The 27,260-nt window shown below is 35.0% G+C and overlaps 1 protein-coding gene across 8 annotated transcripts in view; it reads left to right on the forward strand.

Annotated features, from left to right (window-relative positions):
- Nucleotides 1–27,260, forward strand: part of Invs (inversin) — a 137,021-nt gene that overhangs the window by 57,071 nt on the left and 52,690 nt on the right. For 6 of the 8 annotated variants that reach the window (XM_010614358.3, XM_010614364.2, XM_010614357.3 and 3 more), the window contains 3 exons: nucleotides 19,227–19,400; nucleotides 22,217–22,384; nucleotides 24,488–24,668. In XM_010614358.3, coding sequence (XP_010612660.1) covers nucleotides 19,227–19,400; nucleotides 22,217–22,384; nucleotides 24,488–24,668 — 523 coding nt within the window. Of the gene's footprint in view, nucleotides 1–19,226; nucleotides 19,401–22,216; nucleotides 22,385–24,487; nucleotides 24,669–26,345; nucleotides 26,407–27,260 lie in introns of those variants that run through there. The other 2 variants (XM_010614362.3, XM_010614365.3) reach the window with 2 other exon arrangements.

Consider the following 27,260-nt stretch of genomic DNA (forward strand, 5'->3'; position numbering starts at 1 on the left):
AACCACTGGGCTCATGAATAAGATTTCAAGCAGAGGGAACAGAGTAAGCAAAATTTGGAAGTAGAAATTACTGTAATTTTTTCTAATAACATGCAGTAATCACTGGAAGGTGATTACTTTCCTAACTAATCATAGTTTTTTAAATTTCTCTTTTCCTGTTACACTTCATTTCTTTCTCTCTTCTTTCTCCTATCTTCTATATATCACTTCTCTATACCTTAAACCTTGCAGTGTCAGACAGTAGCATTTACAGACATTGCTTACTTGTTTTGATGGCCTTTAAAATTAAAGTTGCTTCACTTCCAAAGTTTTGTTCTTTCCATTGAATATTCCATGGTAGTTCAGAGGAAGCCTTCTTGATCTTGGCTCTATTACTAAGCAGACTCATTCATAAATTTAGTCTTCTTGGACTAACTAGATTTATTGTGAGCTACCTGAAATCCTCCCTGGATGTGCCTGACTGAACAGGGAAGCTCTGAGCTTTACAGCCCTGTTTACTGCCAGCTGACTCTAACCAGGGTGATATCTTTTATCCGTTGGTAGAAGAAAGTTAAGAATGTGGTAGGGAATTTGAATTTATGATAAGCATGAAAGTAATGCTTGTAAACGATGAATACAAGGCATGTTAGAGGCAATAAAATAGACATTACATGCAACTATAGGTAAATTATATCTCAAGGTAAAAGCATAAAATCTAACATACATTTGATATTTAGCAGTGATTGCATTTGGTGAACCACTGCAAAGCGTATTCCAGTTACTTTTGAGAAAGTAGGTTGAAAGGAGGCTTTATTAGAAAGAATCCCTGCTTCAGATATTCCCTGTAATTTTGTCTTCCAGCTGCATTTTCTGGCATTCATTCTCAGTGAATTTCATGCTACTCATTACTCGGTAGCTTGACTTCTTGTTAATAATCATACTGTCAGAGAACATTTTTCTTGGTCTTGTGAACTTTTTTTTTTCCTCTCAAGCATATTTTATTTAAGTTTGTTTTACATAAACAATGAGGCTTAGTTTTCAGCATCTCTATGTTTATTATTCAGAGAAAATAGAAAACTTGTGACCTTGAACATCATTAAGTGCAGCATTTCCCAAAGCTACTTCTTAAAATGGTATCCCTTGAAAAGTTTTGTGAAAAATGAGTCCTGTGGTCAAGTAAGTTTGGGCAATACTGCATGTTCCTTCCTGGAAATTCACAATGCATGTGAGCATCTTAGAGGCTCTGAGAAATTACCCATTAAAATTTTTTTTCATTATTAATCTGGGATTTCTCACAATCAGTTGACCCAATACTTTTTTTAAAGCATAAACTAATAGCATTCAAAGAACTGGTGCTCTGTTAAACATTTTACATAAATGCTTGTTTCCATAATTTAATTGAGTGCCCTCATTTCACAACTGAGGAAATTGTGGTCCAGATATTTGTTTTGTTTATCACATCTATAAACCATGCCTTATATCAAATAGGTGCTCTGGTTGATGAACTTTGTTTGTGCAGCCTGTAGCTATTTCTTTTATGGGCTTTTCTTTATTTTTGTGAAGGACACTCTTTAGTGGCTTTATAATTAAAAATGCAATAGAAGTACTGTTTTAAAGTAAAAAAATAAAGTAGGTGCTCAAAAACTACTTGGCAAATTGAATGATATGCTCATACTTAGATAGTGAGAGCTAGGACCAAAATCCAGATACCTTGACATAGTTATATCCAGAGCATTTAATAATGATAATACAGTTACACTTATATTCACAACTATTTAAGCTGATGATAAAAATCAATGTTATTGTTACTATAAATAGTGTCCTGTGCTGGGTAAAGAAGCAAACTAAAACTTTGAATGGCTTAGTGATGTTTTAAACCACAGTTTCATATCTCTTTTGTCTATAAGAGTGTTAAGTGTTGGTCTTTTATTACTGTTTAGAGAACTTTGAGTTTTGGAAAACCAGCACAAATCTGTCTAAAGTCATCTGAAAGGGGAATTTTCTGAAGCTTTTTCTACTCCCATGATTCACTCAGAAGTCTTCATTTTAGTCTATCGAGTAATGGATCTTCTGTAAAGAAGTGCTAATCCCAGAGTGATCACAAAAACAGATTTTCCCCACCTCCAAACAGATTTCTTTTTCGATACTTTTTTGGTTTTTGCTATCCTTGGAATTTTATCCCTAAGATAATATTACTTTGTTCATAGAGTACTGTGTTCTATACGAGAAATGCTTCCAAATTTAAAAGGACTCCATTTTGACATAATATGTTTTAGTCATTACCATACTTAATCCAGTCATATTTAAGTGTTTCCAGAAAAAAGGTTACAATGAAATTCTTGAAATTGCTCTTGACTTTTCTGGTGCATAGTCAAATTTATCAGCTTAAATTAGATATCTTACAATAGATATCATCTCTTAAGAATGCTAGAGAAACTGTTACAATAGAAAGAAATATGGGTAAAGAAAAAGCCCCCTATATCTTTTGTTTATTTTCAAAAGTCTGAATAGTTTTATTGCTGGAAATAAACAGATATCATGATTGGTACATGGGGCTTTACATTACTACTACAAGTTTTTATGGCCACAGTGCTGGATACTTGACATAACATAGTATATTGTGCTGTGTTTTCTCAACTGCCTTTGTAAACACAGTAGCCTTAATAGATCATTTTGAAAGAAGCTACCATCCTGCTGAATCTGTTGGTAGCCTTCTTTCAAGTTTCTGACATATCCTTAATCTGATGCTCAGCCTTGTCATTTGGATCAATAGTAAACCAGATAAGATATCTTCTACTTTCAAGGCTATGGCTATAAAAGGTATTTGAAGAATAAATTCACTTTTTATGTCCATGCCACAAACCTGGTGAGTACTAATTTGTCATTTGTCTCTCCATCTGTCTGTAAACAGTCAGTTAAATTGGTTATTGATGAGAATAAGGTGAATTATACTGAAGCAAAGATAATATAGAAATAAACTTCATAGTGAATATCTTAGGTCTCTATAAAAAGATGGCATCTGTTGGCTGTTATCCTAACATAATCTCTATTTTATAATAAAGAACAATTAATTTTATATTTTTTATCCCAAAACATCATTAACAACTAACTATATTTATAAATTATACTTTACAGACTACTCACATATAATATTTAACCTTCTAGTAAAAATAACTCCTTTTAATTATTTGTAACATATTTGTTATTCTTTCTAAAAATATTTATCTGATACCTGTTATATATGAGGCACTACATTAGACACTGCACATTCTGTATTTTTTAAATACTGTGATAGTAGACCTTGTTAGAATTACATCATTTCAGTGTCAGAAGGAAACTTAGAAGTCATCTACTCCAAACTTCTCATTTAACAAAAAATAAAATTGCAGTTTATGAATCATAGTCACCAGCTAGTTAGTGGCTTTTTCTTTCTTGTTCTATGATATAAACCTGCTTTTTAAGTAAACACATAATTTAATATTTTTAAATTTGTTTTTTCTTACCTATAAAGTGAAAATAATTGTCTTTCACAACAGGGTTATTGTGAATGTTAAATATGGAATGATTGTGGAGCATTTTGAAACATGTACAAACTGGGGATAAGAAATAACTGCTTATAGACAAGAGACAAGGAAGAGAATATATAAAAGTATAAACTGTTGTTCCCTCAGATTATTGAGACCCAAGCTGATCAATTTCCTTTTCTTTATTTCAAATGCCTTCAATGAATGTTATTACTTTTATGACAATTAAAGTTATATTTTCTTTTTTCTAACTTTGTGTTTTGACCCAATTTCAAATTTACAGAAAAGTTACAAAAACTATGCTCTGAATTTTTTGTAACTTTCACTCATGCTGTGCATATTTTACCACATGTGCTCTATCCTTCTCTTTCAGTGTATGTGTGTAGATGCTGTCTTCTGAAACACATGCAGTCGACTGCAGACTCTGATACTTCTTTGTCCTGAATCTGCAGTGCTTATTTTCTGAAAATAAGGACATCCTCTTATATCACCACAGCTCAATTACAAAAATCTGACAGTTAATGTAAATATTATTATCTATGCCCAATACCATACTTATATATCACCTGTTGTCCCAGTAATGTCATCTGTACAAAAGAAAATCCAGGCTCGGGCATTCAATTCAGGTGTTATGTTGTTTCAATCTTCTCTCATCTACAGCAGTTCCTCAGATTTTTCCTTGTGTGCATACATCATGAAAAATCACAATTTTTAAGATTACAGGCCACTTCAATTATAAAATTTTTGTCTGTTTCCTTATAATTAGATTCAGGTTATACTGTTGAGAAGAATAGTACAAGAGTAATGTCATGTTATTCTCAGTGCCTTAAAACAGCAAGCATGTGATGTCAATGTGCCCAGGCAGTGGTGATGTTAATTTTGAACACTTGGATAAAATTGTCTCTGTCAGGTAGTTCCACTATAGTATCACTATTTTTTCTATGTAATAAAAAAAATCTCTTATGGAGAGCTAATTTGATACTGTGCAAATATCCTGATACTTCTCAAATTTTCATTCACTGGTATTAGCATCCTTTTACCACTCTCACCTGAATTTATTATCATGGAGGTTGTCACAGGACAAAAACCACTTTTTAAATAACTGCTTATTGCTGGAGGATAGCTCACAGGTAAAGCACTTGCTTCATACACACAAGTCCTTGAGTTAGATCCTCAGCACTAAAAACTAAAGTAAAAGAACAGCATTGCTTATTCCAGATATAAAATTAGATGTATAATTTGATAAAATCTCTTATCATGTTAAACAAACATGCTAAAAGCTAATTGAAGACATCACACAAATATGCTAGCATAGTGTGTTACATTAGGGTTCTGGAGTTATAGATGATATTTTTTTCTTAATGTAATTCAATTTTCCAAATGTTTCAGCATGTATAAAATATAATTTAGAATATTGAATAGCTATCTAAAAATTATTTTTCCAGTTGTTCCATAAAGCACTTAGAGAGCTGCTAAATTGTGGTTTAAAAATTGTGGTATGGGGCCAGGGATTTAGCTCAGTGGTTCTGGTGACTGCCTCACAAGCGCAAGGACCCGAGTTCGATCCCCGGTACCAAAAAAAAAAAAAAACAAAAAAAATTGTGGTATGCGTGCACTTAGAACTGTTAGGTTAGAGCTAAAAGATTGCTGCAGCCATCAGGACACCTATCCTGGGATATACAAATTGGCACATCTAAAACAGTCTTTCATCTGCAAATCTTTCTTCCTGCTCCAACCAATAAACTGTAGCCTTATTCTTGAGCAATTCCATGGCCTCTCCTTTAATTTCAAAAAGAAAAGGTCTACAGTGGCAATAGACAGGTGAGAAGCAGTACCGAGTTCGGGAGATTTGATTTGTAGATAGAGTTAGGTTGTGCTTCAGTTTTTGAAAGATGACTAGATTTGAGACAAGAAGATGCAGATTTCAATTCTGTATCACCACTGTGAAGATGTAGGCTACCATTTTGAAAATGATATTAGTCACTAAGTCATATTTCTAGTTATACTCAGCCTTTAATTAGACATTTATTGCAATCTGAATGAGGTTCATTGAAGGTTTCTGAGTCAAGTTTATTCATACATTTATCTGCGCATTTACCCTTCCCACTCTCCAAGAAATCTCACCTATAGTTGAAACTGAAGTAGAGAAGGCAATGGATGGATTTGCTCAGTTGTCAAACAGTCTCCTGCAAAGGTAAACCTCCATCTTAACATAGCACATGAATTGATTTTTTAAACTACATGTTAGAGTCAAGAAAACTATGGTAAATTGTTAGAAAACTAAAGATGTACCTTACCACAAGAGTTGGGGTGCTTCGAAGGAATGTGGAGATAAGATTTTTTTGCATTTAGATTCCAATTTTAATATTAGTACATGAGATGTTGTAATGTTTGTTTGCAGTGTTACTCAAAAGTCTGGTCAGGGTCTGTAAATAGAACAAGCCATACCGATTATGAAAGACATTAAATAATGAGAACAGTAGGAGCAAATACATTTTGTTGCCAAAACTACTATTATAATATTATTATTATTTCCTCATTGAGTTTATTGGTACATTTTCGGTGTACAGTACAGTTACATTCATCATTGGGCTCTTATACCTTTACATAACAGGTCTTATTTTTTCCCCATAGTCCTGCCCTCCCTTCCCTTTTTACTAAAACTTTATTTCCATTTTTTTCATTTTCTCATATTTTTTTCTTTTCCCTTATTTCTTTTCCCCTACCCTTCCCACTTCCCCTACACCTTTAGCCCTTTTCTTCCTATTACACATTGTCAATTATACCATTAGGATCTTATTTACAATTGTAGTTTTTCATTATAATATTATAAGGAGAGAAGAGTAACAGTATCTGAGAAATAAACCAGTATTTACTAAATATTTTCTGTGAACCAGTCACTAACTTTTTTTAACCATCGGGAAATCTGAGGCTTTGAGAAGTAACTCATTAACAGTTAATGCAGCCAAAAAGTGCCCATATCTGGTCGGTTCCAAATCTATTCTCATTTTATTATACCATACTACTTCCCCATGAGGGCAGCATTCTTGATTCTCTAAAGCTTGAACTTCAATCTGCTAGGAAAAAGAATTATTTGTATTAGGAAAAAAGAAATAGACTCAAAACTATGACCTTGTGGCTAGGGAAAATAAAAATTATTAGACATGAAGTTCTTGTTAAGACAGAGTCAAACATTTAGTTCTCAAGTGCTAACTATAAAGATTATGTCTTCTGGGGCCGGAGATTTAGCTCAGTAGTGCCACCGCCACCCTCACAAGCACAAAGTCCTGAGTTTGATCTCTGGTACAAAAAAAGATCGGGTCTTCTGCCTCTTTCAGTCATAGATTAAAGAACCTTAAATTGGGGGAACTGTAGATCATAATCTAATCTCTTCATTTTAAATGAGGAAGGAAACTGAAAGGAGAAATTCAGTGATGTGCTTTTGGAGCGTGAGGATGATCTTGCTGAGACTGCTCTCGAGTCACCACCTTACTTAAATCCTTAGTACTACTTCAGAACCCAAAAGGAGAAGGTCCAAACTCTTTAACCCAATACCTTTTATCATGGAGCTCTTGGTTACCGTTTTTGGCTTTCCCTGTGTGCTTTACTGTACTCTATACTGAGGCATACTAACTGTCTTAGTCACTTTCTCATTACTGTGACACAACACTGGATACCATCAATTAAAAAGAGAAGTTTTATTTGGCTCATGGTTTATAGAGATTTTCAATCCATAGTTCACTGGCTTCAAAGCAGGACAACATGGGAAAGGGACATGGTGGCCAGAAGCAGAGAGTGAAGGGAGAAGCTAAGGATAGAGATAAACCTTTCTCAGTGATCCTCCTCTTCCAGCTAGTCCCTGCCTCCCAAAATCAAGTCAGCTCTGCCACTCTCATAATCCAGTCATCTTTTAAAAGGTCCTCTTATAAGCACCTGGGGTTTTGACTGACAGTTTTTTTGTTTTGTTTTGTTTTTGTTTGTTTGTTTTGGGGGGGTACCAGGGATTGAACTCTGGTCCTTGCACTTGCAAGGCAGGCCACCGAACCTCTGAGCTAAATCCCCAGCCCTTGACTGACAGTTTAGATCTATAACATAACACTATTTAATGCTTTTATTCCAGTTGTATCTTCCTTACTGTTCCACATATAATACTCTTGCACATTCAGCTTTCTTCCTATTTTAAGCTGCCTTGATCGCATATATACAATTACAGGCATTTCTGACCTGTAGCTCATGAGTTAAATACACCTAGCTTGCCTGAGAATTGTCTCAGACTGCATATAAAATATATTATATAGTTAATATATGTAAGAAAAATTCATTGTTCAAAAATTCTTTTTGTTATACATAGGTGTGTCCATTTTATGGCCTGCATGTGTAGCAGATGCTGTTTAATGCTCTTTGAACCCTTTATCTGCCCCTAGAGGTGGAATTTGGTGGTCCTGTCAGAGCTCTTCTTGGTCACAGGACTGAGCTCATTGTATTAAGAGTAGGGCTTCACTGTCTGCTACAGACGGTATGAGGTATAGTGTGGGAACTTTTGCACCATTTAATAAGAAGATGCAAGAGATTTGATGTATACAACTTACATCCAAGATGTTGGCTTCAGAACAACTGTAGAGGAAGACTTATGGAAACAGAAGAAATGAGAGTAAGACTCAAAACTATCTTTGCATAGAATTTTATAGAAACTCTAGAAAATATTGTTCATATCAAAGAAATAGGGAGTTGGAGCAAGATGAGGATATAGAGGGGTGCCCAAGTATTGGTGATGCCACACCAAGATGCTGTTAAGCTGCCAACTGCCTTATGGAGCCACCCCCAATCTAACCCTTCCTCTGCCAACAAGAGACTGAAAGCATATCCTCTACTCCATCTGACCCTATGGCCTTTCCGTACCCTTCTCATGCACATAGTCTTTTTTGTTTATATTATATTGTATTGTGAGTATACATGTTGTATTTTAATTATTTTTAAAGCTTCCAGCAACTTTTTGCATAGGTTGAATGAACAGTTGAATGAGGTCAAGGCTTTTTGATCCTGATTGCATTTTCAAATCACCTGTAGAGAATTTCAGAAATATTAATTTCAAAGTCTAGAAGTTCTGATTCATTGATTTGGGAAGAGAACAAGTTCTTTTTAAGTTCCTGAGAATCAAGAACTCTTAGATTAGGTTCTTTGTTTGAAGAGTGGTTTTGAAGTGTGACCCCTATGCCTGTAGCACATCTTCCAGAGACATGTTAGAAATGCAAATTACCAATAAACTTAATTAAAAAAGGGAATGAAAATCCTTGGGCCTTACACCAGATCCAGAAAATGAAAAACACTGGAAAAATGTCTCGGCCATCAACATTGAAGCCCTTAAGATGATCCTGATGCATGCTAGAGTTTAAAAACTAAGACAAAAGAATTGTGTCCCATAAATACAATATCAATTATGAGAAATAAAATATATTTTATAATCATCCATAAAGGTTGAGCCAATTTAAAGTGATGCTTGAAATGAAGACAATAGAATTATACTTATAAAAATATGTACAGCATTTTATATTTTATTTATATTTTATTTATATTTTATTTCAATATTTATTTTAGTTTCTTATATATGAAAATCTGTCTACTGAAGGATTAATTTTCATAATAATCTAAATCAAATAGGCTATATTAGTCAGGAAAGAAACATAAAAAAAAATCTGGCATTAGGTAAGGAAGCCTCAGAGTCAATCTTTTCATAGTTTCCTCTCATCAAAAAAAAAAGCCTATTTTTTGACAGTAACATTTTCTCGTTCTCTTGTGCTATTTGACTGTGTGCCACTTGATAGCTCTGTCTATTCCTATGGTAACCAAGTTAGTAGATGCAGCCAAGTCTTGGAGAAAGCATTGGGGAGAAATATTAGAAGAGTTCAGCCACAGAGCAACTAAAGATGTTGTCTTTCCTTCAGTCAAATCTTCTTTGAGAGCCAGAATCTGTTTCAAGCCAGAGAGATGTTCTTGGCTGGTGTATTGTCTAGCTGCTCTGCCAGATGGATGAGCATTTTAAACTTGGAAAATAGCAAATAAAGCTCCTATTCTGCACTGAAGCACCATTCTTAGCCTTTGCTTAGAGAATCGTCAAATAACTTTTAAGAGTATTTTCAAAGACTTGCTTAAGATGGCAGGTTAGAAGTGTGGCCACCATCATGTAATTAGAAATTTTAGCTATGAAATATAATATTTAGGCTTGATGGCCAGAATTTTAAGGAAGGAAGGAGAATATCTTCCATTGAGATAAACAATGCAGATTTAAATTTTTCTTTAGCTCAGTGAATTCATATCTTTAAATAATTTGATATTTATAACTGTTTGCTTTCCTGTAAAATTAACTTTAAAGACTAAGAAACAAGAATACAAGCAGACACTTAAATCAATTGAGACAGGAAAGTTTTCTAAGCACTGAAAGATTTATAGTGTGTTTTATATGGTAGTAGTATATCTTATGGTTGCACTGCACAGAGCCATTTCGGTGTATATTTAAAGGTTACATCTGTATTTCAAGTAAGATATAGAGGTTCCTGTTTCTAGCTTTTGTACTTTTCATTTGTAATAATAATAATTTTTAAAAATTACTGCCTTTGGAGAAAACTATTAAGGCAGCTATTAAGATCTTGAAAGTAGCCATTTCCTCCAATCTTCAGATCCTTATATACTCTCTTTTTACTAGATATCTATATATAGTTTCCTCTCAAATGCTTCAAACTCCACATTAATAATTAATTGATTAACTAAACAGAACTCAAAAATCTTCACATCTAACCCTAATTTTCTTCCCACCTTTTCAGTTGCTGGTACCAGTCTCCATCTTCTACTTATTCATAAGTCCTCTTAAATATTTCACTGCCTGTCCCCTTATTTCCAATATTTCATTCTGTATATCTGTAATAACTCCTAATTGCTCTCTGCCTAAAGATTTGCTTCCCTCAAATCTATGCTGCATATAACCTCTAGTGTATTTTCTGAAAATATAAATCTTGTCATACTGTCTTTTCAAAGTTCTTCCTTGTTCCCTGTGTTATCCACTTAAGCTGCTATAACAAAAAATACCATAAACTGCATGGCTAGAATCACAAACATCTATTCCTCATAGTCTTGAGGATGGAAAGTCCAAGATCAGTGCACTGGCAGATTCTATGTCTGTTAAGGGTCAGCTTCCTCACATTGGAAGAAAGGAAAAGGACTCTGGCATTTTATGACACCACTGATGCCATCAGTGAGAGCTCTATCCTCATGACCTAATCATTGTCCATGGACTCCTTCTTCTACTACATTGGCAGACAGAATTTCAACATGTGAATTTTGTGGGAACACATCCAGTCTATACCTCTCCTCTTTACCAATCTGATAAATTTTAGGCTCTTTATTATGCTATTTTAGATGGCTCATTTTCTAGCCCTTTCTACCTAACCATAATTTTCATTTCTTCTTATAGTACATTCCATATTATAATGAAATAGGATTATTTAAAGATGTGAGATTTGACTTTACCATACATATAAGCTAAGAAGAAGTTAGTCTGTTACTATTTCATGGATGCTAACAAAAGATTCCAAGGACAGAGACAAAGGATTTTACTAAAAAAACATGAGCACGCACATTCTTGTATAGGATTCCCTTGTTCCCAAAAACCATGGAGAGCTATAGAGAGCAAGACAGATGTTGCACCCAGTGGGTTTCAAACATAACTGAGGCCTGCTGAACCATTTCTTATAATAGGCAGTAAGTTAACCTAGAGGAAAACATGACTTCATCCTTCCAGTTGCTTTTTGCAAACACAGCCTTGAAAAGTTACCTAATGGTGGTCAACATTTTTGCATTTCATACACAATAAGAACATGCAGAGATTCTTAGGACTGTGATAGATTGCCTTTCCCAACAACCTGTCCCTCAGCCCTACATTTTCTTGACAAAAGTATGCCACTTCATCAGCTACTCTGATTAATCTCAGCAACAGAGACTGGGGAGTGACCAAATCATTTAAATTACCTCATACAGCATCAAATTAATAGCACTTCCTTTTTCATTTTCCTGTCAGTCTGGGATTTAATTTTACCCAACAAGATAACAAATTAAGTTGTGTCCTGTAGCAGAAGACACAAGGCTCTCATTGGAAACAAAAATCTGAATCTGTATTGCTGATGGCATAACAAGAGGTGGAAATACCTGCATTCTTGCATAAGTCTCCCTTTTCCCCAACTATCATGGGCACACTAGAGGACTCAATCCATAGAGGTTTGCACAGTATATTGGCTTCCCATCTCTGTAACAAAATACGTAGGAAAATCAATTTTTAAAAAGGAAAGACTTATTTTGACTAATGGTTTCAGAAATTTCAGCCCCTGGTCACATATCCCTATCATTTCTGGGCCTGTGGTGAGGCAGAACATCATGGCAGAGGAAAAGGCTGCTCGCCTCATGACAGCTAAAAAGCAGAAAGAGAGGGAGAGAGGAAGAGGCTGGAGAAAAGAGGCACCCTTCAAGGACATTCCCCCAGCGACTTGCTTCCCACCACAAGGCCTCATCTCCTAAATTCCACCACCTCCCCATAGTGCCATCATCTGGGGACCAAGCCTTAAACACATGAGATTATGGGGGACATTTCATATTCAAATCATAACATATGACATTGGAAATGCTGGATTTTGTAAACCACCAGCTTTTTAATAATATTAAACAAGCCTGCTTTTCATCCCTGTGGGTGATCTTACTTCATGCCCATAGATGGTTGCAAATTCAGCTCTGAGAAATGGCTCCAGTAAAGAGGAATCAAGGTTTTCTATCTTTGACATGCCCAGTAAGTTCATGCAGCCACACTCAGGGCTCCTAACACATTTCCTCCTCCAAAACTATTGCAGTGTTTCCAAAACTCATTTGAGACTGCAACCATCATAGACAAGTTTTACTGATTGCTGCTAATTGTGACCTATATACTTCCTAGGGATAGTGGTTCTCTTTAAAAATTAATATGGTAAATGCCTTGAGAGTTTATAAATATACAATTATACAGATATCATTAGAGTTAATAACAAATCATGTTTCTATTATTTCAATTTTGATATTAAGTAATGTATTTTTGGTACATAATACAGTTAGCATTTAGAGTGAAATATTACAGAATGTCTTCACATTTGTATGTGTTATTATAAGTCTAGTTACAGGGTCGGGGATTTAGCTCAGTGGTTCTGGCACCTGCCTCTCAAGCGCAAGGGCCCAAGTTTGATCCCTGGTACAAAAAAAAAAAAAAAAAAAAGTATAGTTACAGTAGTTCCATGACACAAATATATGCAACCCTATAAATGAAACAAAAAAAATAAACATTTGTATATAAGTGAATATTTTTTCCTCTAAGTACAGTAGGATAAATATAAGTGCTGGGATGCAGAGAGAACAAAAAGGAAAAGAGATTAATAGGGAAACATGTAGGTCCTAAATTACTGTTTCTTTTAAAATATCTGGTCTCTTCAGTCTTCCGCTAAAGAAAGAGCTGCTGTAGATAGTATTAGCCAAGTTTTAGGCATTGAGCTCTGTTAAAGTAAATGTTTTAGCTGAAGAGGAGGCAAATAGTAAAGGCTCCTAGTGGCCAGATATAAAAATATGGTAACCATCTGGTTGAAGAAATGTAGAAGTGGGATCTCAGAATGTTTTGAAGATCAGCTGCAAATTGTCCAGAAGTTAGTGATAAAGGCACTGAGAACAGACAGCAGTCTTGAAGCATATCATTTCAGATACATTAGGCTCAGGAAGATAACCCTGTCTGTTTACAAAGAGATTGAAAACTGGTTGTATTATTGCTAAAGCAAAGGAGATACTTCAAGGTTTTGGATATTCCTGTCTTAATATGAGGCCAGTGCTTTAGAGGAAGCAAATTGTGTAGAAAAGTAGCAGGAACAAGACAAAATCCAAGCCTCAGGACCAGAAAGCTATGCATTCTCTGTGACAACTGTGGTGTCTCTAACATCACTAGAGACAGGGCTCCAAGAGATTTAATACCAGGTTCTTATAATAAACTAGTAGGTGCTGAGTCTAAGCAAAATGGGTGAGCCAAGGAACAAATGAAAAACAACAGCAGTCTTCTCATTAAAATTCACTTTTAAACAAAAAATGCAAAATATATGAAGAAATCTAATGTTTAAAGAGCTAAAGGTATCATTATTCCAGATTATTCATTCATAATGGAAGAGCCCAAGTAAGGCTAAAAGATAAGCTCCACAAAGAGACAAGATATTTGCATAACTAACCAAGAATTAGTATCCAGAATATATAAAGAATTCCAGGGCTGGAGAATTAGCTCAGTGGCGCTGTGCCTACCTTACAAGCACAAGGTCCTGTGTTCCCCCTGTATAAAAACAAAAACAAAAACAATTCCAGTAGGAAAAAGACAAACAGCCAAGTTTCAAAAGAATAAACATAAAAAGGCTATTCACAGAAGAACCAAATGGTCAACCCAACGTTTCAACTCTTTTAGGAAAATGCAAATTAAATTTAAGATAAAACACAACTGTATATCAATTACAGTGGCAAAAGTCCAATAAAACCAAGTTTAATCAGGATACGAAGAAACAAATTCTCATATATTACTCATGGGAATGCAGTGTGGAGTAGAAGTTTCGGAAATTTTTGCACATTTACCAGGACATATGTATAAGAAAATTCATTACAATACTATTTGTAATAGTCAAAATGAGAAATGTACTAAATATCCCTTTGGAGAAGAATAAATATTTTCATGTAATAAAATACTTGCTTCAGTGAAAATGTATAAGCCAAGCAATTTGGTTAAATCTTTGAGTAAAAGATGGCCAATGACTCATACAGAGCCATTTTATAAAGATTCAGAACATGGCTGTGGTTTTAGTTCAGTGGTTCTGCCACCTGCCTTGCAAGTGCAAGGGCCCAAGTTCGATTCCAGTACCAAAAAAAAAATATTCAGAACATGCAAAGCAATATAATTATATATAATCATATAATTTATAGATATATAGGTATCAAATAAAAGTATTTAAAAATCATTGGAATGATAAACACACAATTGATGTAGTTTCCAAAGAAGAAGAGATGGTAATTGGAAACACAAAAAAGAGCATCAGCTGTATGTGTTTGTTTGTTTTGGTACCAGGGATTGAACTCTGGTCCTTGTGCTTGCAAGGCAGGCTACTGAACTGCTGAGCTAAATCCCTGGCCCTGTTTGGTTTATTTTTTATTCAATAGTGGAAATCAAAACTTGACCCAGTGCCTTCACACAGAGCCCCATCTCCAGTTCCCTCCCCCTTTTTGAGACAAGCTCTCAGTTGTTCAGGTTTTGTTTTTTTGTTTTTGTTTTTGGTTTGGTTTTTTTTTTGGTACTGGGGATCAAACTCGGGACCTTGCACTTGTGAGGCAGGCAGCGGAACCACTGAGCCAAATCCCCAGCCCAAATTGTTCGGGATGGGCTCAGACTTGTAATCCTCCTATTCAGTCTCTAGAGCACTGGGACTACAGACATACACATACTCAGCTTGGTTTATTTCTTTTTCTTTTTTGGTAAAAAAAGCTATATAAATACTTTTTCTCAAACTCTCCATAAAGTTGTTTTTAAGATTAAATAACTATATACTTAAAAAATAATTCATCTCAAGAGAACAGGATAGGCAAAACTATAAAATTTTAATGAACATTAGGAGCTGATTTGTTTCGCAGATTCATTTCAAGCACTGTTCTACAGGTCAAAGAACTTTTTCTCTTTCACTCTTAAAAAGATTTTGATCTTTTCATATATATGGGGAAAATCCAAGTGTCATAATTCTTCAAGTGATTCACACATGATAAAACCCTTAGTTTAATAATTACAGGAAAATTAAGATGAGAATTAAGACTAATAAAAAACAAAACAATAATATATTTTTACTGTTTCAGAGACATTTCTCTGTGTAAATCTTTCACATTTCAGCAGTCCAAAGGACTAGCTCGTATCAGAGTAATGTCCTTTTAATGACTAAGTCAAGGCCTACCTGTGACCTCAGCTTCCTTATTTCTGCTCACCTAGTATCAGAGTTTTCTCCTTCACTCTTATATTATTTTCTGCCCAGTCAGAAGTTATAAAAATAGATCCCAAAACAAGCAGTCCTCAACTCAGGACCAATTTCTATGTGGCTCTAAGAGGTTGTACTAAATAACTTCCATATCCTACCCCAACTATTAGCACTATAAGAATAGCCCTAAAAAATAAATGAGTCCTTATTTCAAGATCAATCAAATGTTGAGACTTTTGTCTATTTTTGTGTGGGAGGGGGCTTTGTGGGAAGCAAAGTGGCCTAAAATATCCTTTTCATGGGATTGAACAACCTTCAGAGGACTGACAAATAAACTTGCTCCTCCCAGTCTCTGATCTAATTTCTTCCTTTTCTGCTGACACTGGAAATATTCCCCTGATTTTTTTCTCTTTTTTCAGTATCAGAGATCAAACCCAGGGCCTTTTGCACGGTTGGGCTAGCACTCTCCCAGTGCACTGCAACCTCAGCCCTACTCTTGTCTTTAGTTTTTTAAGTTCTTTACCCCTTCGTTCATACACAGAGATTGAATTTTCCTATGGAGGGTGCCCTTTGTTCACGTGAATTTTAGTGTTTCTTGCCCTAGCTATCACAGATAATAACTCTCTGTCCCTCAAAACAGGAAAAGCCAAACTTCAAATAGCTGACCTCTCATCAGCGTCCCAGCCAAATTCCTCTTGGTTGTGTCTCTATTGGTCCTAGAGCTCATGACCTGTAGGAAAGGCATAGACCTCTTTCTCGATGTAAGAAATAAACAAGCAGAAAGACCATTATTTATTTCAAAACCATTATTTATACCATTCCAACTATTTTGCTTTTACTTGTTCCTGTGTTTCTCTCCTTAATGACTAGCTGAACTATAAATATTGCAAACAATTCTATCTACCTGCCTTCTGTTGTGGGTCATTCTTGGTTTCACCTGACTGTGTTTTGCTGCCACCTCCATATTGGAAAACTGCTCAGAATAATACTAGCAAACATTTGCTGAGCATTTGCTTTGTTCACTGTAATGAGTATTATCTGTCTTATCTCACATGCATAATAATTTCATAATATAGTGAAAAATCCCTGTTTTACAGATGAAGAAATGGAAGTATAGAAAGATGTTTTATTTAATCTGTCAATGTTTTCCATGATCCTTCCATGAGGAGAAAGATGAAATCTGTGTCAAAAGGCTTTGTAATAAGTAAAATGCAGTGCAAACATTGTACTATCGCCTGCTTCATAACAGGGCTCAGTGAATGTTTGTTGAGTGAGTGAATGAGTAAACATTACAGGTATGTACCATGTTTTGTGAAGGTAGAGTTACTAGAATAATGTGAAGCATAAATACAACTGGTATTGTGTCAATAACGCAGCCATCATCTGAACACACGCTACTTTCCTTCTATTTTCTCTAATTTTACAATCAAAATGATTGTCTGATTGAATAGCTTTAAAAGGTCATGATGAATTATTCTGTAATATTTGAAATGTTACGCTCAGAAAGGGCAAACCTTATTTTTCAGTATGAAGTGTCATATAGATTTGTTTCTCCTGGGCACTATTTCTTTTTCCAAAGAAAAGATGACAAGAAATTTAGAGCAGGGCGCCCTCTTGAGGAAATTGTAGTACCTTTCCTCTCAAGAGCTGGCACTGAAAAAGATGACTTGCGGTAAATCATGTACACGACTAATGAAGCTCATAAATGAAATATATAAAAGTAACAATGACAGTACCAGTTATTTGAGAACTAAGGTTTTGAACTATATGATCTAACTAATACAGCAACTGTAAATAATTTTTAAGTGAAAACAAAAACTTCTGGAACTTTTCATTTCTTTGTACTCTGTCCTTCCTGTAATTTATTTATATCTATTAAGCCCTTATTTTGTGCCGGGAACTATGGTGAACACAGTGGTCAATAAAACATAGCCTCTGCCTTTATGGAGCTTATAGTTGATGAGGGAGATCACAGTGAAAGGAAACAAATACATCTGTAACTACAGTCTGAGAAAAGTATTGTGAAGGAAATGGAAAGTGATTAAAGAATAACAAAATAAGTTCTGCGCTTAGGGTTGCAACAGAGAGTCTCTCTGAGAGGAAATAATCAAGCTGAGTCTGTTGGTTTTTCAGTCCATTGTACGTCTGCTCGTCTCATATGGATGGTCTTAGGGATTCTGCCATCCCAACCTCTCTCTGATCTCTCACTGTCTCTGCCCAAGCCCTCGCAGAGGTAATCCTGGCTCTGGCTGTGTGGGCAAGCAGGCAGTTTCCTGCACCCCTGTGCACTGACCACATTGCTGCTCTAGCTCATCTGCTTTGTTCTTCTCTGTGAGTCATCTGCTTGATTAACAAATGTCTTCTTTACTGATTCTGATAGCTCCCCAATGCATCATTACACCAAAAAGGCCCCACTTCCCAAAAAGTTAAGGACACAGAGTGTCTGACAAGATGGAAAAAGCCAGTACCCTGCCTGCAGCTGTGCTTTGAGTGGGGAGAGATAGGTAGTTTTAGGCAAAGAACTTGATCATGCAATACCTGGGGTTCATTTTGACCTTGAAATATGTGTGGCACCAAGCATAAGGGGACTTCTAGCCAGAACTAGGAGAAATTAAATCTTAGAGAAAAGCCCTAAAGAACTATTTGTAGATAATTTTTTTGTTTTGTTTCTAAGCTCTCCCATAATACAGACTCACTATGTAATGGCTGGCCTGCATCCCCAACATTGTATTGTGGCAGGTCTTGTACTGGAGTTTCTTTTTCCAGATTGGAGAAAGAGAGAGCACTGCACGCTAGTGGGTAGCCTAGCTTGACTTCTAGATGGGAGTACAAGCCCATGAGTCGAGGGTATGAACTTGGTGTGAGCCGCTTCTTTAGTTCTTTCTGTAAATAGCGCACTTCGAGAAAACTAACCACCCCCTCTGTATTAAACAGAGGACCATGAACAAGATATTTCACTCCTTTGCGTCTCAGTTCCCTTATCTATGAATTGGGGGTTTAATATTTCTGCTTGTCTCACAAGGTTATTATAATATATTGGTCAAAACACGCTGAAAACAATTTACCCACATGTTGTTATTACAGATAATAATTTGGAAAATATACTAAAAACACAAAAATTTACAAACTTCTTTGACCAGGCAATTTATTCTTGTTTTGTTTGGTTTTGTGACGGTACCAGGAATCAAACTCAGGAACTTGTGCTTGCCAGGCAGGACTGGCGCCACTGAGCTAAATCCTGGGCCCCTTGATAATTTATTCTTATAAAAAAGTTTTTTTAAAAAAAATGTGTTGTAAAAAAATGTGTATGTTAAAGCATTTTTCTACAATAGAAAACTTGGGAAACTTTCCAAATATTTAGCATTATTAGACTAGATAAATAAAATGTGTTGCTTTACCCAATAAAATATTGATCAACCACTGTGTAAATTATATTTGTGTTAGAAAGTGGTTAGAAAAGAAACATAAAAAATAAAACATTTGTTAGTTTAGTGGGTTTTGAAAGCATTTCTTTATTTGTTTCTCTGAATGTTATACTCTAGGAAAATTGTTAAAATACTTACAATATTTTAAATTTAAGAAATTACTCCAAAGTAAAATCTCTCCCTCCCTCTCCCTCTCTCTCTCTCAATCTCTCTGTCTTTTTTTTCTCCTCTTTCCTTCCCTCTCTCTTTATATTTAGGGAAATTATCGTTTCATGAAACTCTTACTTACACGTAGAGCAAACTGGATGCAAAAGGATCTAGAAGAGATGACACCTTTGCACTTGACCACCCGCCACAAGAGCCCGAAGTGCTTGGCACTTCTGCTGAAATTTATGGCACCAGGCGAAGTGGATACCCAGGATAAAAACAAGGTAATGCATGGCAACATGGAGGGCAAATGAGAGCAGAAAGTAAATGCTTCCTTTTGAGATATGTAACTTCAAGTAATAATGTCTTAATTACCACCCATACATAAGGCAGAACATGTCTCCATAAATCTCAGTAAAGTATTTGCTTACATACTATCATTTTATCCTTCCAGCTACCATGTGGTAGGTAGTATCTCCTCTTTACAGATGGAGACTGAAGCTAAAGAAGATTAAGTTTTTGCCCAAGATCCAAGTGGTAGAACTAGAATTTAGATTTAGGCCTATTTAACTCTAAAGTCCAATATCTGACAGAAGGTCATAAAGGTTACTATAAGTAGTTAGATTTGTGGTGGCCAAATGCCCAGGGGATAGTGTGGCCTGGGCTTTTGCAGAAGATCTGTTGGATTTCAGTCCAGAATCCATGACTTATTTATTTATTCTGTGTCCTCGAGCAAATTACTTAACTCCTGTATGCTTCAATTTTCTCATAAATTAAAAAAAAAAAGGACAGCAAGTTTATTGAAGATACAACTTTTACAAGTTCAGGATAATCACTGTTAGCTTCCCTTTGAAATCAAGTACTGCCGTGTTTTCAAAATGTATCTTTTCATCAGTAACTAGGTCTAACATTTATCCTATTAAAAGATAATAAAATACAAATTTATCTTGATATAAGAAATAGACTCCAAATCTATAAATTCTTGGTGCATGTATTTTTTATAGCTATTAGCATTCAAATCATCAGTCAAATTCTAAGGTGATGATAACTAGATTTGCAATATCAAAATCATCACTTATTTTATTGATATTTTTTTCTTTTTATTGAGTTTATTGGTACAATCTACATATACAATACAATTACATTCATCATTGGGATTCTGTACCTTTACATAATAGGTCTTGATTCTCATTTTTCCCCTTGTCCCTGCCTTCCCTTCACCCCCTCCTCCCCTCCCCATTTACAAACACTTTATTTCCATTTTTTAAGACACTTCCATGACAAAGAACACCTGAGAAACTACACAATACTAAACCAGCACTACAAGCAATTCTAAACAAGATCCTAGAAAAATACAATGAAGTCAACAACACCATGAGGCCCAACAGAGCAAATCAAATAGGCAAGGCAAGAAATTAAAAGGAGAAGGTGAAAAACTAAAAAGAGTAAAAAAAAGGCCAATAACATGCTAATAATAAGTCAGTACATATCAGTTATAACAGCAATGTCAATGGCCTCAACTCACCAATCAAGAGAAATATACTGGCAAAATGGAATAAGAAGCAAAGTCCAGCAATATGTTGTGTACAAGAAACTCACCTAGTGCAAAAAGAAGCCCATAGACTGAAAGTGAAAAGATAGAAAACAATTCTCCATGTGACAGGAGCTCAGAAAAAAACAGGGGTAGAACTCTTATTTGCAGACAAAGTAAATTTCAAACCAAAACTGAATCTAGTATTATTGATGTAGGACGGTACTGTATCATACCTCTATGAATGTAAAATATCTAGTACCTGCTTTAGGATACATAGTAGGGACCGTGCTTTATCAGAGCTACATTTAATGATATTACTCTGGATTGTTCTCTTTCCCGATGATGATTAAGAGGCTAATAGAAAAAATGGTGCCAGGTACCACAACAGCAACAGAACTTTGCTGTTTTCTGGATATTATTCTTTTTTTTTAATGGAATGTGCTGAATGTCTATAATTTTGTTCAGATGACTGCAGAACCTGGAAAAGCTGTTGCTGCTATCGATGCATAACATACTATTATTATTAGTCTTTTTATATATATATATATACACACATATATATATAAATTGAATTTTGGGAAACTTTAACAGTGCTGCCAACTTTGGAAAAAGTCATCCCAATTTACTGTGTTAACTTGGCATTGTACAGAAATGGACAACCACATTGGACTAGAAATGTTAATTTATTTTTATTTTTATTTTTTATTTTTTTTCCATGTGTACAGGGGTAACACATCATACTAAATATGTAAGGTCATATCTACATGGGTTTGATTACAGAAACTAATAAAGTATTCTCTAAATAATGAAAAAAAGAATAAGATAAGACTATAAGAGCAAGAAGCAATTTAAATATGTTCAGGGACCATTTTCATCTCCAGAATTAAGGATTATTTTAATGTTACATCATTGCCTTTTCTCTTTTACTTTCCTTTTTAGTTTTATTTTATTGATAATTATTTATAAATTATTGGGCTGCTTTCATCTTTCTTTTTGTTATTATTGTAGTACTTGAACTACATGACTCTTGATTAAGAGTACAGACTCTGTGGCTGGGGATTTAGCTCAGTGGTGCTTTTTACTTTCCTTTTTAGTTTTATTTTATTGATAATTATTTATAAATTATTGGGCTGCTTTCATCTTTCTTTTTGTTATTATTGTAGTACTTGAACTACATGACTCTTGATTAAGAGTACAGACTCTGTGGCTGGGGATTTAGCTCAGTGGTGCTGCTGCCTGCCTCTCAAGCACAGGGACCCAAGTTTAAGCCCCAACAAAAAAAAAAAAAAAAAAAACACACACACACACACACACTCTGGAGTCAACTACCTAGGTTAAAAATCTCTTCATCCAGTTACTATCTTTATGTCCTTTCAAATTATTCATCCTTCTTGTGTTTGTTTTTCTCATCAGTCATATGCAAATTAAAGAGTTCCTATCTCCCAGAGATGTGATAATGACCATGTAATGTAAAATACTTATAATGGTGCCTATCACAATGAAAGTTTTGGGAAAGTTACCTGTTATTTTGTTCTGCTTTTAATTGCCACCCTCTCACTCTTGCAGCAAACAGCTCTGCATTGGAGTGCCTACTACAACAATCCTGAGCACGTGAAGCTGCTGATCAAGCATGATTCCAACATTGGGATTCCTGATGTTGAAGGCAAGATCCCCCTGCACTGGGCAGCCAACCATAAAGATCCAAGTGCTGTACATACAGTGAGATGCATTCTGGTGAGTACAGAACGGTGGTCTAGACCTGAACATCCTTTGAGAAAATTGTGAAATATCTAACACGTGAAAAAGCATATGTACGATATACAAACAAATTATGAACCAAAGAATATAACAAATATGTGGGCCCATCTCCCCAAAAATAGAACATTTCAATACCACTAAGACCTCTCAGAGGTTGCATCCACTCCCCCACACCACTCTCATTCCTGTCCCCTATTAAACTCTTTGCTTGATTTTATATTTATAATTCTCTTACATCATTTTATACTTGTTTTATTAAATAATAATGAATAGATGTAAGTGAATATCAGTGAAATGTGTGTACATTATAAAGGATATAGAAACAACAAATTCATGTTGTCACTGCTGAGTTTAAAAAACTGTACATTACCATTATGCCTTTAAAATCCCGAGTTGAATACTCCCCTATTCTCTCCTTTCTTGGAGGCAAAGACCGTCCTCAATTTTGTGTTTGTTTCTGCTGATTTTCCTTAGTTTTACTGTACACATTTGTATTCATAAAAAATGTACAGCTTTGTTTTTAATGTTTTTAAATTTTGTATACAGATTCATATTGTATGTATTATTTTGGAATGTGCTTTTCTTGTTCAGTCTTATGCTGGTGATTTTATGTATATTATTGTGTGTAACTGTAATGTATTAATTTTTACTGTTACATAGTATCCATTTAATTTTTACTGTTACATAGTATTTCATTATTATTTATTCTACTGAGATGTTTTAACTATTTTCAGTTTTTAATCAAGAGTGCTACTTTGAGCACTTTTGATTATACATAGGGCATTTAACTGGTTGTTGCAGATATAGAAGAATACAATTGATTTTATGGTTCATTGATTATATACCTAATTTGCTAAATTACTTATTAATTTTGAATACTCAAAAGTAGATTAATTGAAATTTTCTAATAACTCTGACCCAACTTTCAATTTTACATGCTAAGGTAATGCAATATTTAGTTTTATTTGCTTTCAATACACAAATTAGACTTTTGAGACACGAATAAGATTTTAAAGTTATTCTTTCATATATACAAGGATTAGTTTTACTTGTGTGTTCACTAATATCTTTGCACTTCTTGAATCTCAAGCTTTCCTTCTAAAGTTACTGTTTAAGAACTTCTATTCTTTATGTAGATCAGTAGGTGTGAAGTGTATTCTGTTTTTAATTGCTAAAAATATCTGCCTTTCATCCTGGCTCATGAAAACATAGATTTCCTGTATACACATTTCTATGTAGTTCATTTTCTCAGCTTTTTCAGGATATTATTTGGTTGCTTTCTTTCTTTCATTGTTACTGGAGGAGTCTATCCTTGGTCTAATTGTCTTTGATTTATGGATGACCTGTCTTTTCTCTTAGACTGCTTTTTAAAGTTCTCTTTGGCATACTACAATGTGGCCAAGGTGTGGCCTTTAACAAAATACTGTTTGGGACCCATGTGTTGAAAGATTGGTCACCAGCCTCAGGCACTATTGGGTGGTGATGGAACCTTTGAGAGATGGGGCCTGAAGGGAGTAAGTCAGGTTAGTGGGAGCATGCCCTTCAAGGTAACTTTAGGACCCTTCCTCTTCCTCATATTCCCTAGCCATGAGGGGATAAATTCTGTTTCTCCATGTTCTCCCTGCTGTAATATGCTGCCTTGCTACAGGCCCAAAAGTCAAGGCGCCAAGCAACCATGGACTGAAACCCACAAAACTGTCCAAAATAAACCTTTTATAGACCTATTATAGACCTACTTGTATATGTTTCTTGTATATAGATGCATACATATGTACAAAAATACGAAACACAGCTTTAGCTGAATCCATAACAGATACAAAAGCTCATTAGGCAAAATATTAATACATTTTTAATATAGTCAGTAAATGGTAGCTATTACATTCTTTTCTGTACTTCTTAGGGTGAAATATAAAAAGTAATTTTTAAAGATTTATACTGAACACTTTCTCTGGATTTACCAGTTTATTTGTGCCTGTAGAGAATGTAGAGGTTTTGTTTAGAAAACTTCTGTCAGTGTTTGTGCTCTATGAATTTACTGAGGATTCCACAAATGTCTGATCTCTGGTTCCTTAAAAATAGGATGCTGCTCCAACAGAGTCTTTATTGAACTGGCAAGACTATGAGGGTCGCACCCCTCTTCACTTTGCAGTCGCTGATGGAAATGTGACAGTGGTTGATGTCTTAACTTCATATGAAAGCTGCAATATCACATCTTATGATAATTTATTTCGAACCCCACTTCACTGGGCAGCTTTACTAGGTAAGTTGACTGTAAATAAAGGATCAACAATAGGGGAAATGAATGCATGTAGGAGATTTCTATAGCTTCTCTTTCCCTGTTGATTTTCATCTCCTCTGTAATTCTTTTTTTCTTTTTTTGTTTTTTGTTTTTTGTTTTTTGAGACAGGGTCTCACTATGTAGTTGAGACTGACCTGGAATTCACTATGTAGCCCAGGCTGGTCTTGAACTCACAGTGATCCTCCTGCCTCAGCCTCCCAAGTGCTGGGATTACAGGAGTGTGCCATCACACCCGGCTGTCCTCTGTAATTCTAAGTGATATGTTGAATGATTTTATAAACTAACTCCCCCTACTGTATGCTTAATTTTTAGTAATATAAAGTTATTCTCTGTTAGGCAGTCATGGTGGCACACACCTGTAATCCCAGAACTCAGGAGGGTGAGGCAGGAGGATTGCCACAAGTTGGAGACCAGCCAGGGCTGTGCAATCAGTCCAAGGCCAAACTGAACTACATAGTGAGACTGACTTTAAAAAAAATTAAATTAAAAAAATTTATTCTCTGTTAAATATTGGTTTTAATTTCAGTATGTCTTAGCTTTTAACTTCTTATAAAATGAATGACAGTTCATTGACAACAGGTAGCATAAACCTCTTTTCACAGTCACTGCCTTTATTTGAGGAGGAGGGCTTTAATTTACATTTGTGCTAATACCATGATATTTTTTCTTCATATATGCTTTTTACTTAACAGTTTTGGGGGGGCGCTTTCTTAGATGGGAGGCTGTATACTATGTATATGTTATATATATGCAGATGTTAAAATTTTTTGAAGAGGGTGTAATTTAATAGTCTTTCTCTTTTAATGAAGACATTGTACCTACCCATTAATAGTCATAGTTAAAAGATAAATAATTCAATCTTTTTTCTACTATTGTGCTATTATTATCATTTTCAGGGTTCTTTGTTTCTTTGTTTTTGCAGTACTGAGGATCAAACTCAGCACTTTGTGCTTGCGAGGCAGGCACAGTGCCACTGAGCTAAATCCCCAGCCCACTATTTTCAGGGATTTAAAAAAAAAAAAGTTTTTCCTTTGTTTTCTGCTTTTAGTATATAGGTTAGCTTTGTTGTTGTTATTTGGTTCTGAATTGCCCAATGTTTTAGAAGGATTGTTAGGTTCTATCAGTGATTACTTTTAAATTTATCAAGAGTATTATGAAGCCTGAGACAAAGGCAAAAGCAATACTTCATTTGTTGACTCCCATATATTTAAGACAAAGGATTTTAGCACAATTTATTAACTGTAAACTTATTATTTGTTAAAATACTAATTATTATTATCTTGAGCCTAAAGTTACACATTGTTTATATTTGCACTCAGCTTTAATGGTCAACTTTTAAATTATTGTTTAGACTTCATTTTAATGTGTGGTTTCTTCATTTTTTTCTTTTTCTTTAGAATGTGGGCATAGTTGCCAAATGTTTCTCCACATCACTAAATTAACTTTTTATTCTATAAATTTTTTTTCTTTCTGCCTCCTATATAGATTGTAATCTAGATTGTATTTTCATTTCCTTTTGTCATGCATATTTCTTTATATCTCCTCTTATTCCCTTTAACTCCTTCCACTGCCTTTTCATTTCAGCCTGCTTCCTTTCCTTCTTAGGGCATTCTCTTTGTTTCATAGAAACCATCTCTCTTTGCATTAAGTCGAAGATGCCAGTTTCCTGAATTTTTCCTCTGGATCCTTCCTTTCAGAGGTATGCTCTTTTTTTTCTGATAATGTGCCTTTTTCCCTGTCCTAGAGTATATTTTTTCTATGATCTTTACTAGATTTTTCTCTTTATTCAAACAAGATGAGCTGTTTAGATTAATTGTGTGACACAGATGCCTTTAATCCTACACTTGTGTTCTGGAGACTCCACCTTAAACTATGTATGAAAAACGAGTAGATGAGCATAATTCTCATTCAAATTCTGTTTTTCTGCCTGACTGTCATTCACATATCCTTACTCTGCTAATTCAGCATCTTCTATGCTGCCTGGCTCCCTCAATATGCTGTCACAATACAGTATGGAATTCAGGTTTCCTATCTATACAGTTACTAGCTTTATTTAGTCTTTGATCTTTTTTACAGTTCTGTATTTGTAGAATTACTTCCTCCAAACTGTGCTGTAGAGTATTATACCACCTCATCATCCCTGCCCCCTTATTTTGTGGGATTTGAAATAATCTCTGCCTACATGTTAAAAGACTAAGAGAGAAAAAAGAGTGAATGGTCAGGAGACTTCAGTGATAGAAGAGATTGTATTTGTCCACCTGAGTAACAGGATGGAACACGTGTGTAGTTCTGGTGCTTGGGCAGTGTGGAACCTTGAGACAACAGACAGCAAAGGCTAAGAAGACCTCATACCTTCTCTCTTTTGTTACAAGCTGTTTTCCAGAGTAAAGCCAGGGAATACAGTGAGGTGGTACCTAATATAGCTTTTTTTATTCAATCTGGCAAATATATCCAATGCCATTTCCTTCTCAATGGAAACATTAAGTTTTCAGTGTTGTTAGTTTTCACCTATGCTCTACCTTATCATCATAAGCTAGTAAGAAATTAAGAAGA

The sequence above is a fragment of the Fukomys damarensis genome, unplaced genomic scaffold (genome assembly GCF_012274545.1).
Source record: "Fukomys damarensis isolate Sample0158 unplaced genomic scaffold, DMR_v1.0_HiC HiC_scaffold_36, whole genome shotgun sequence".
NCBI classification, from domain to species: domain Eukaryota; kingdom Metazoa; phylum Chordata; class Mammalia; order Rodentia; family Bathyergidae; genus Fukomys; species Fukomys damarensis.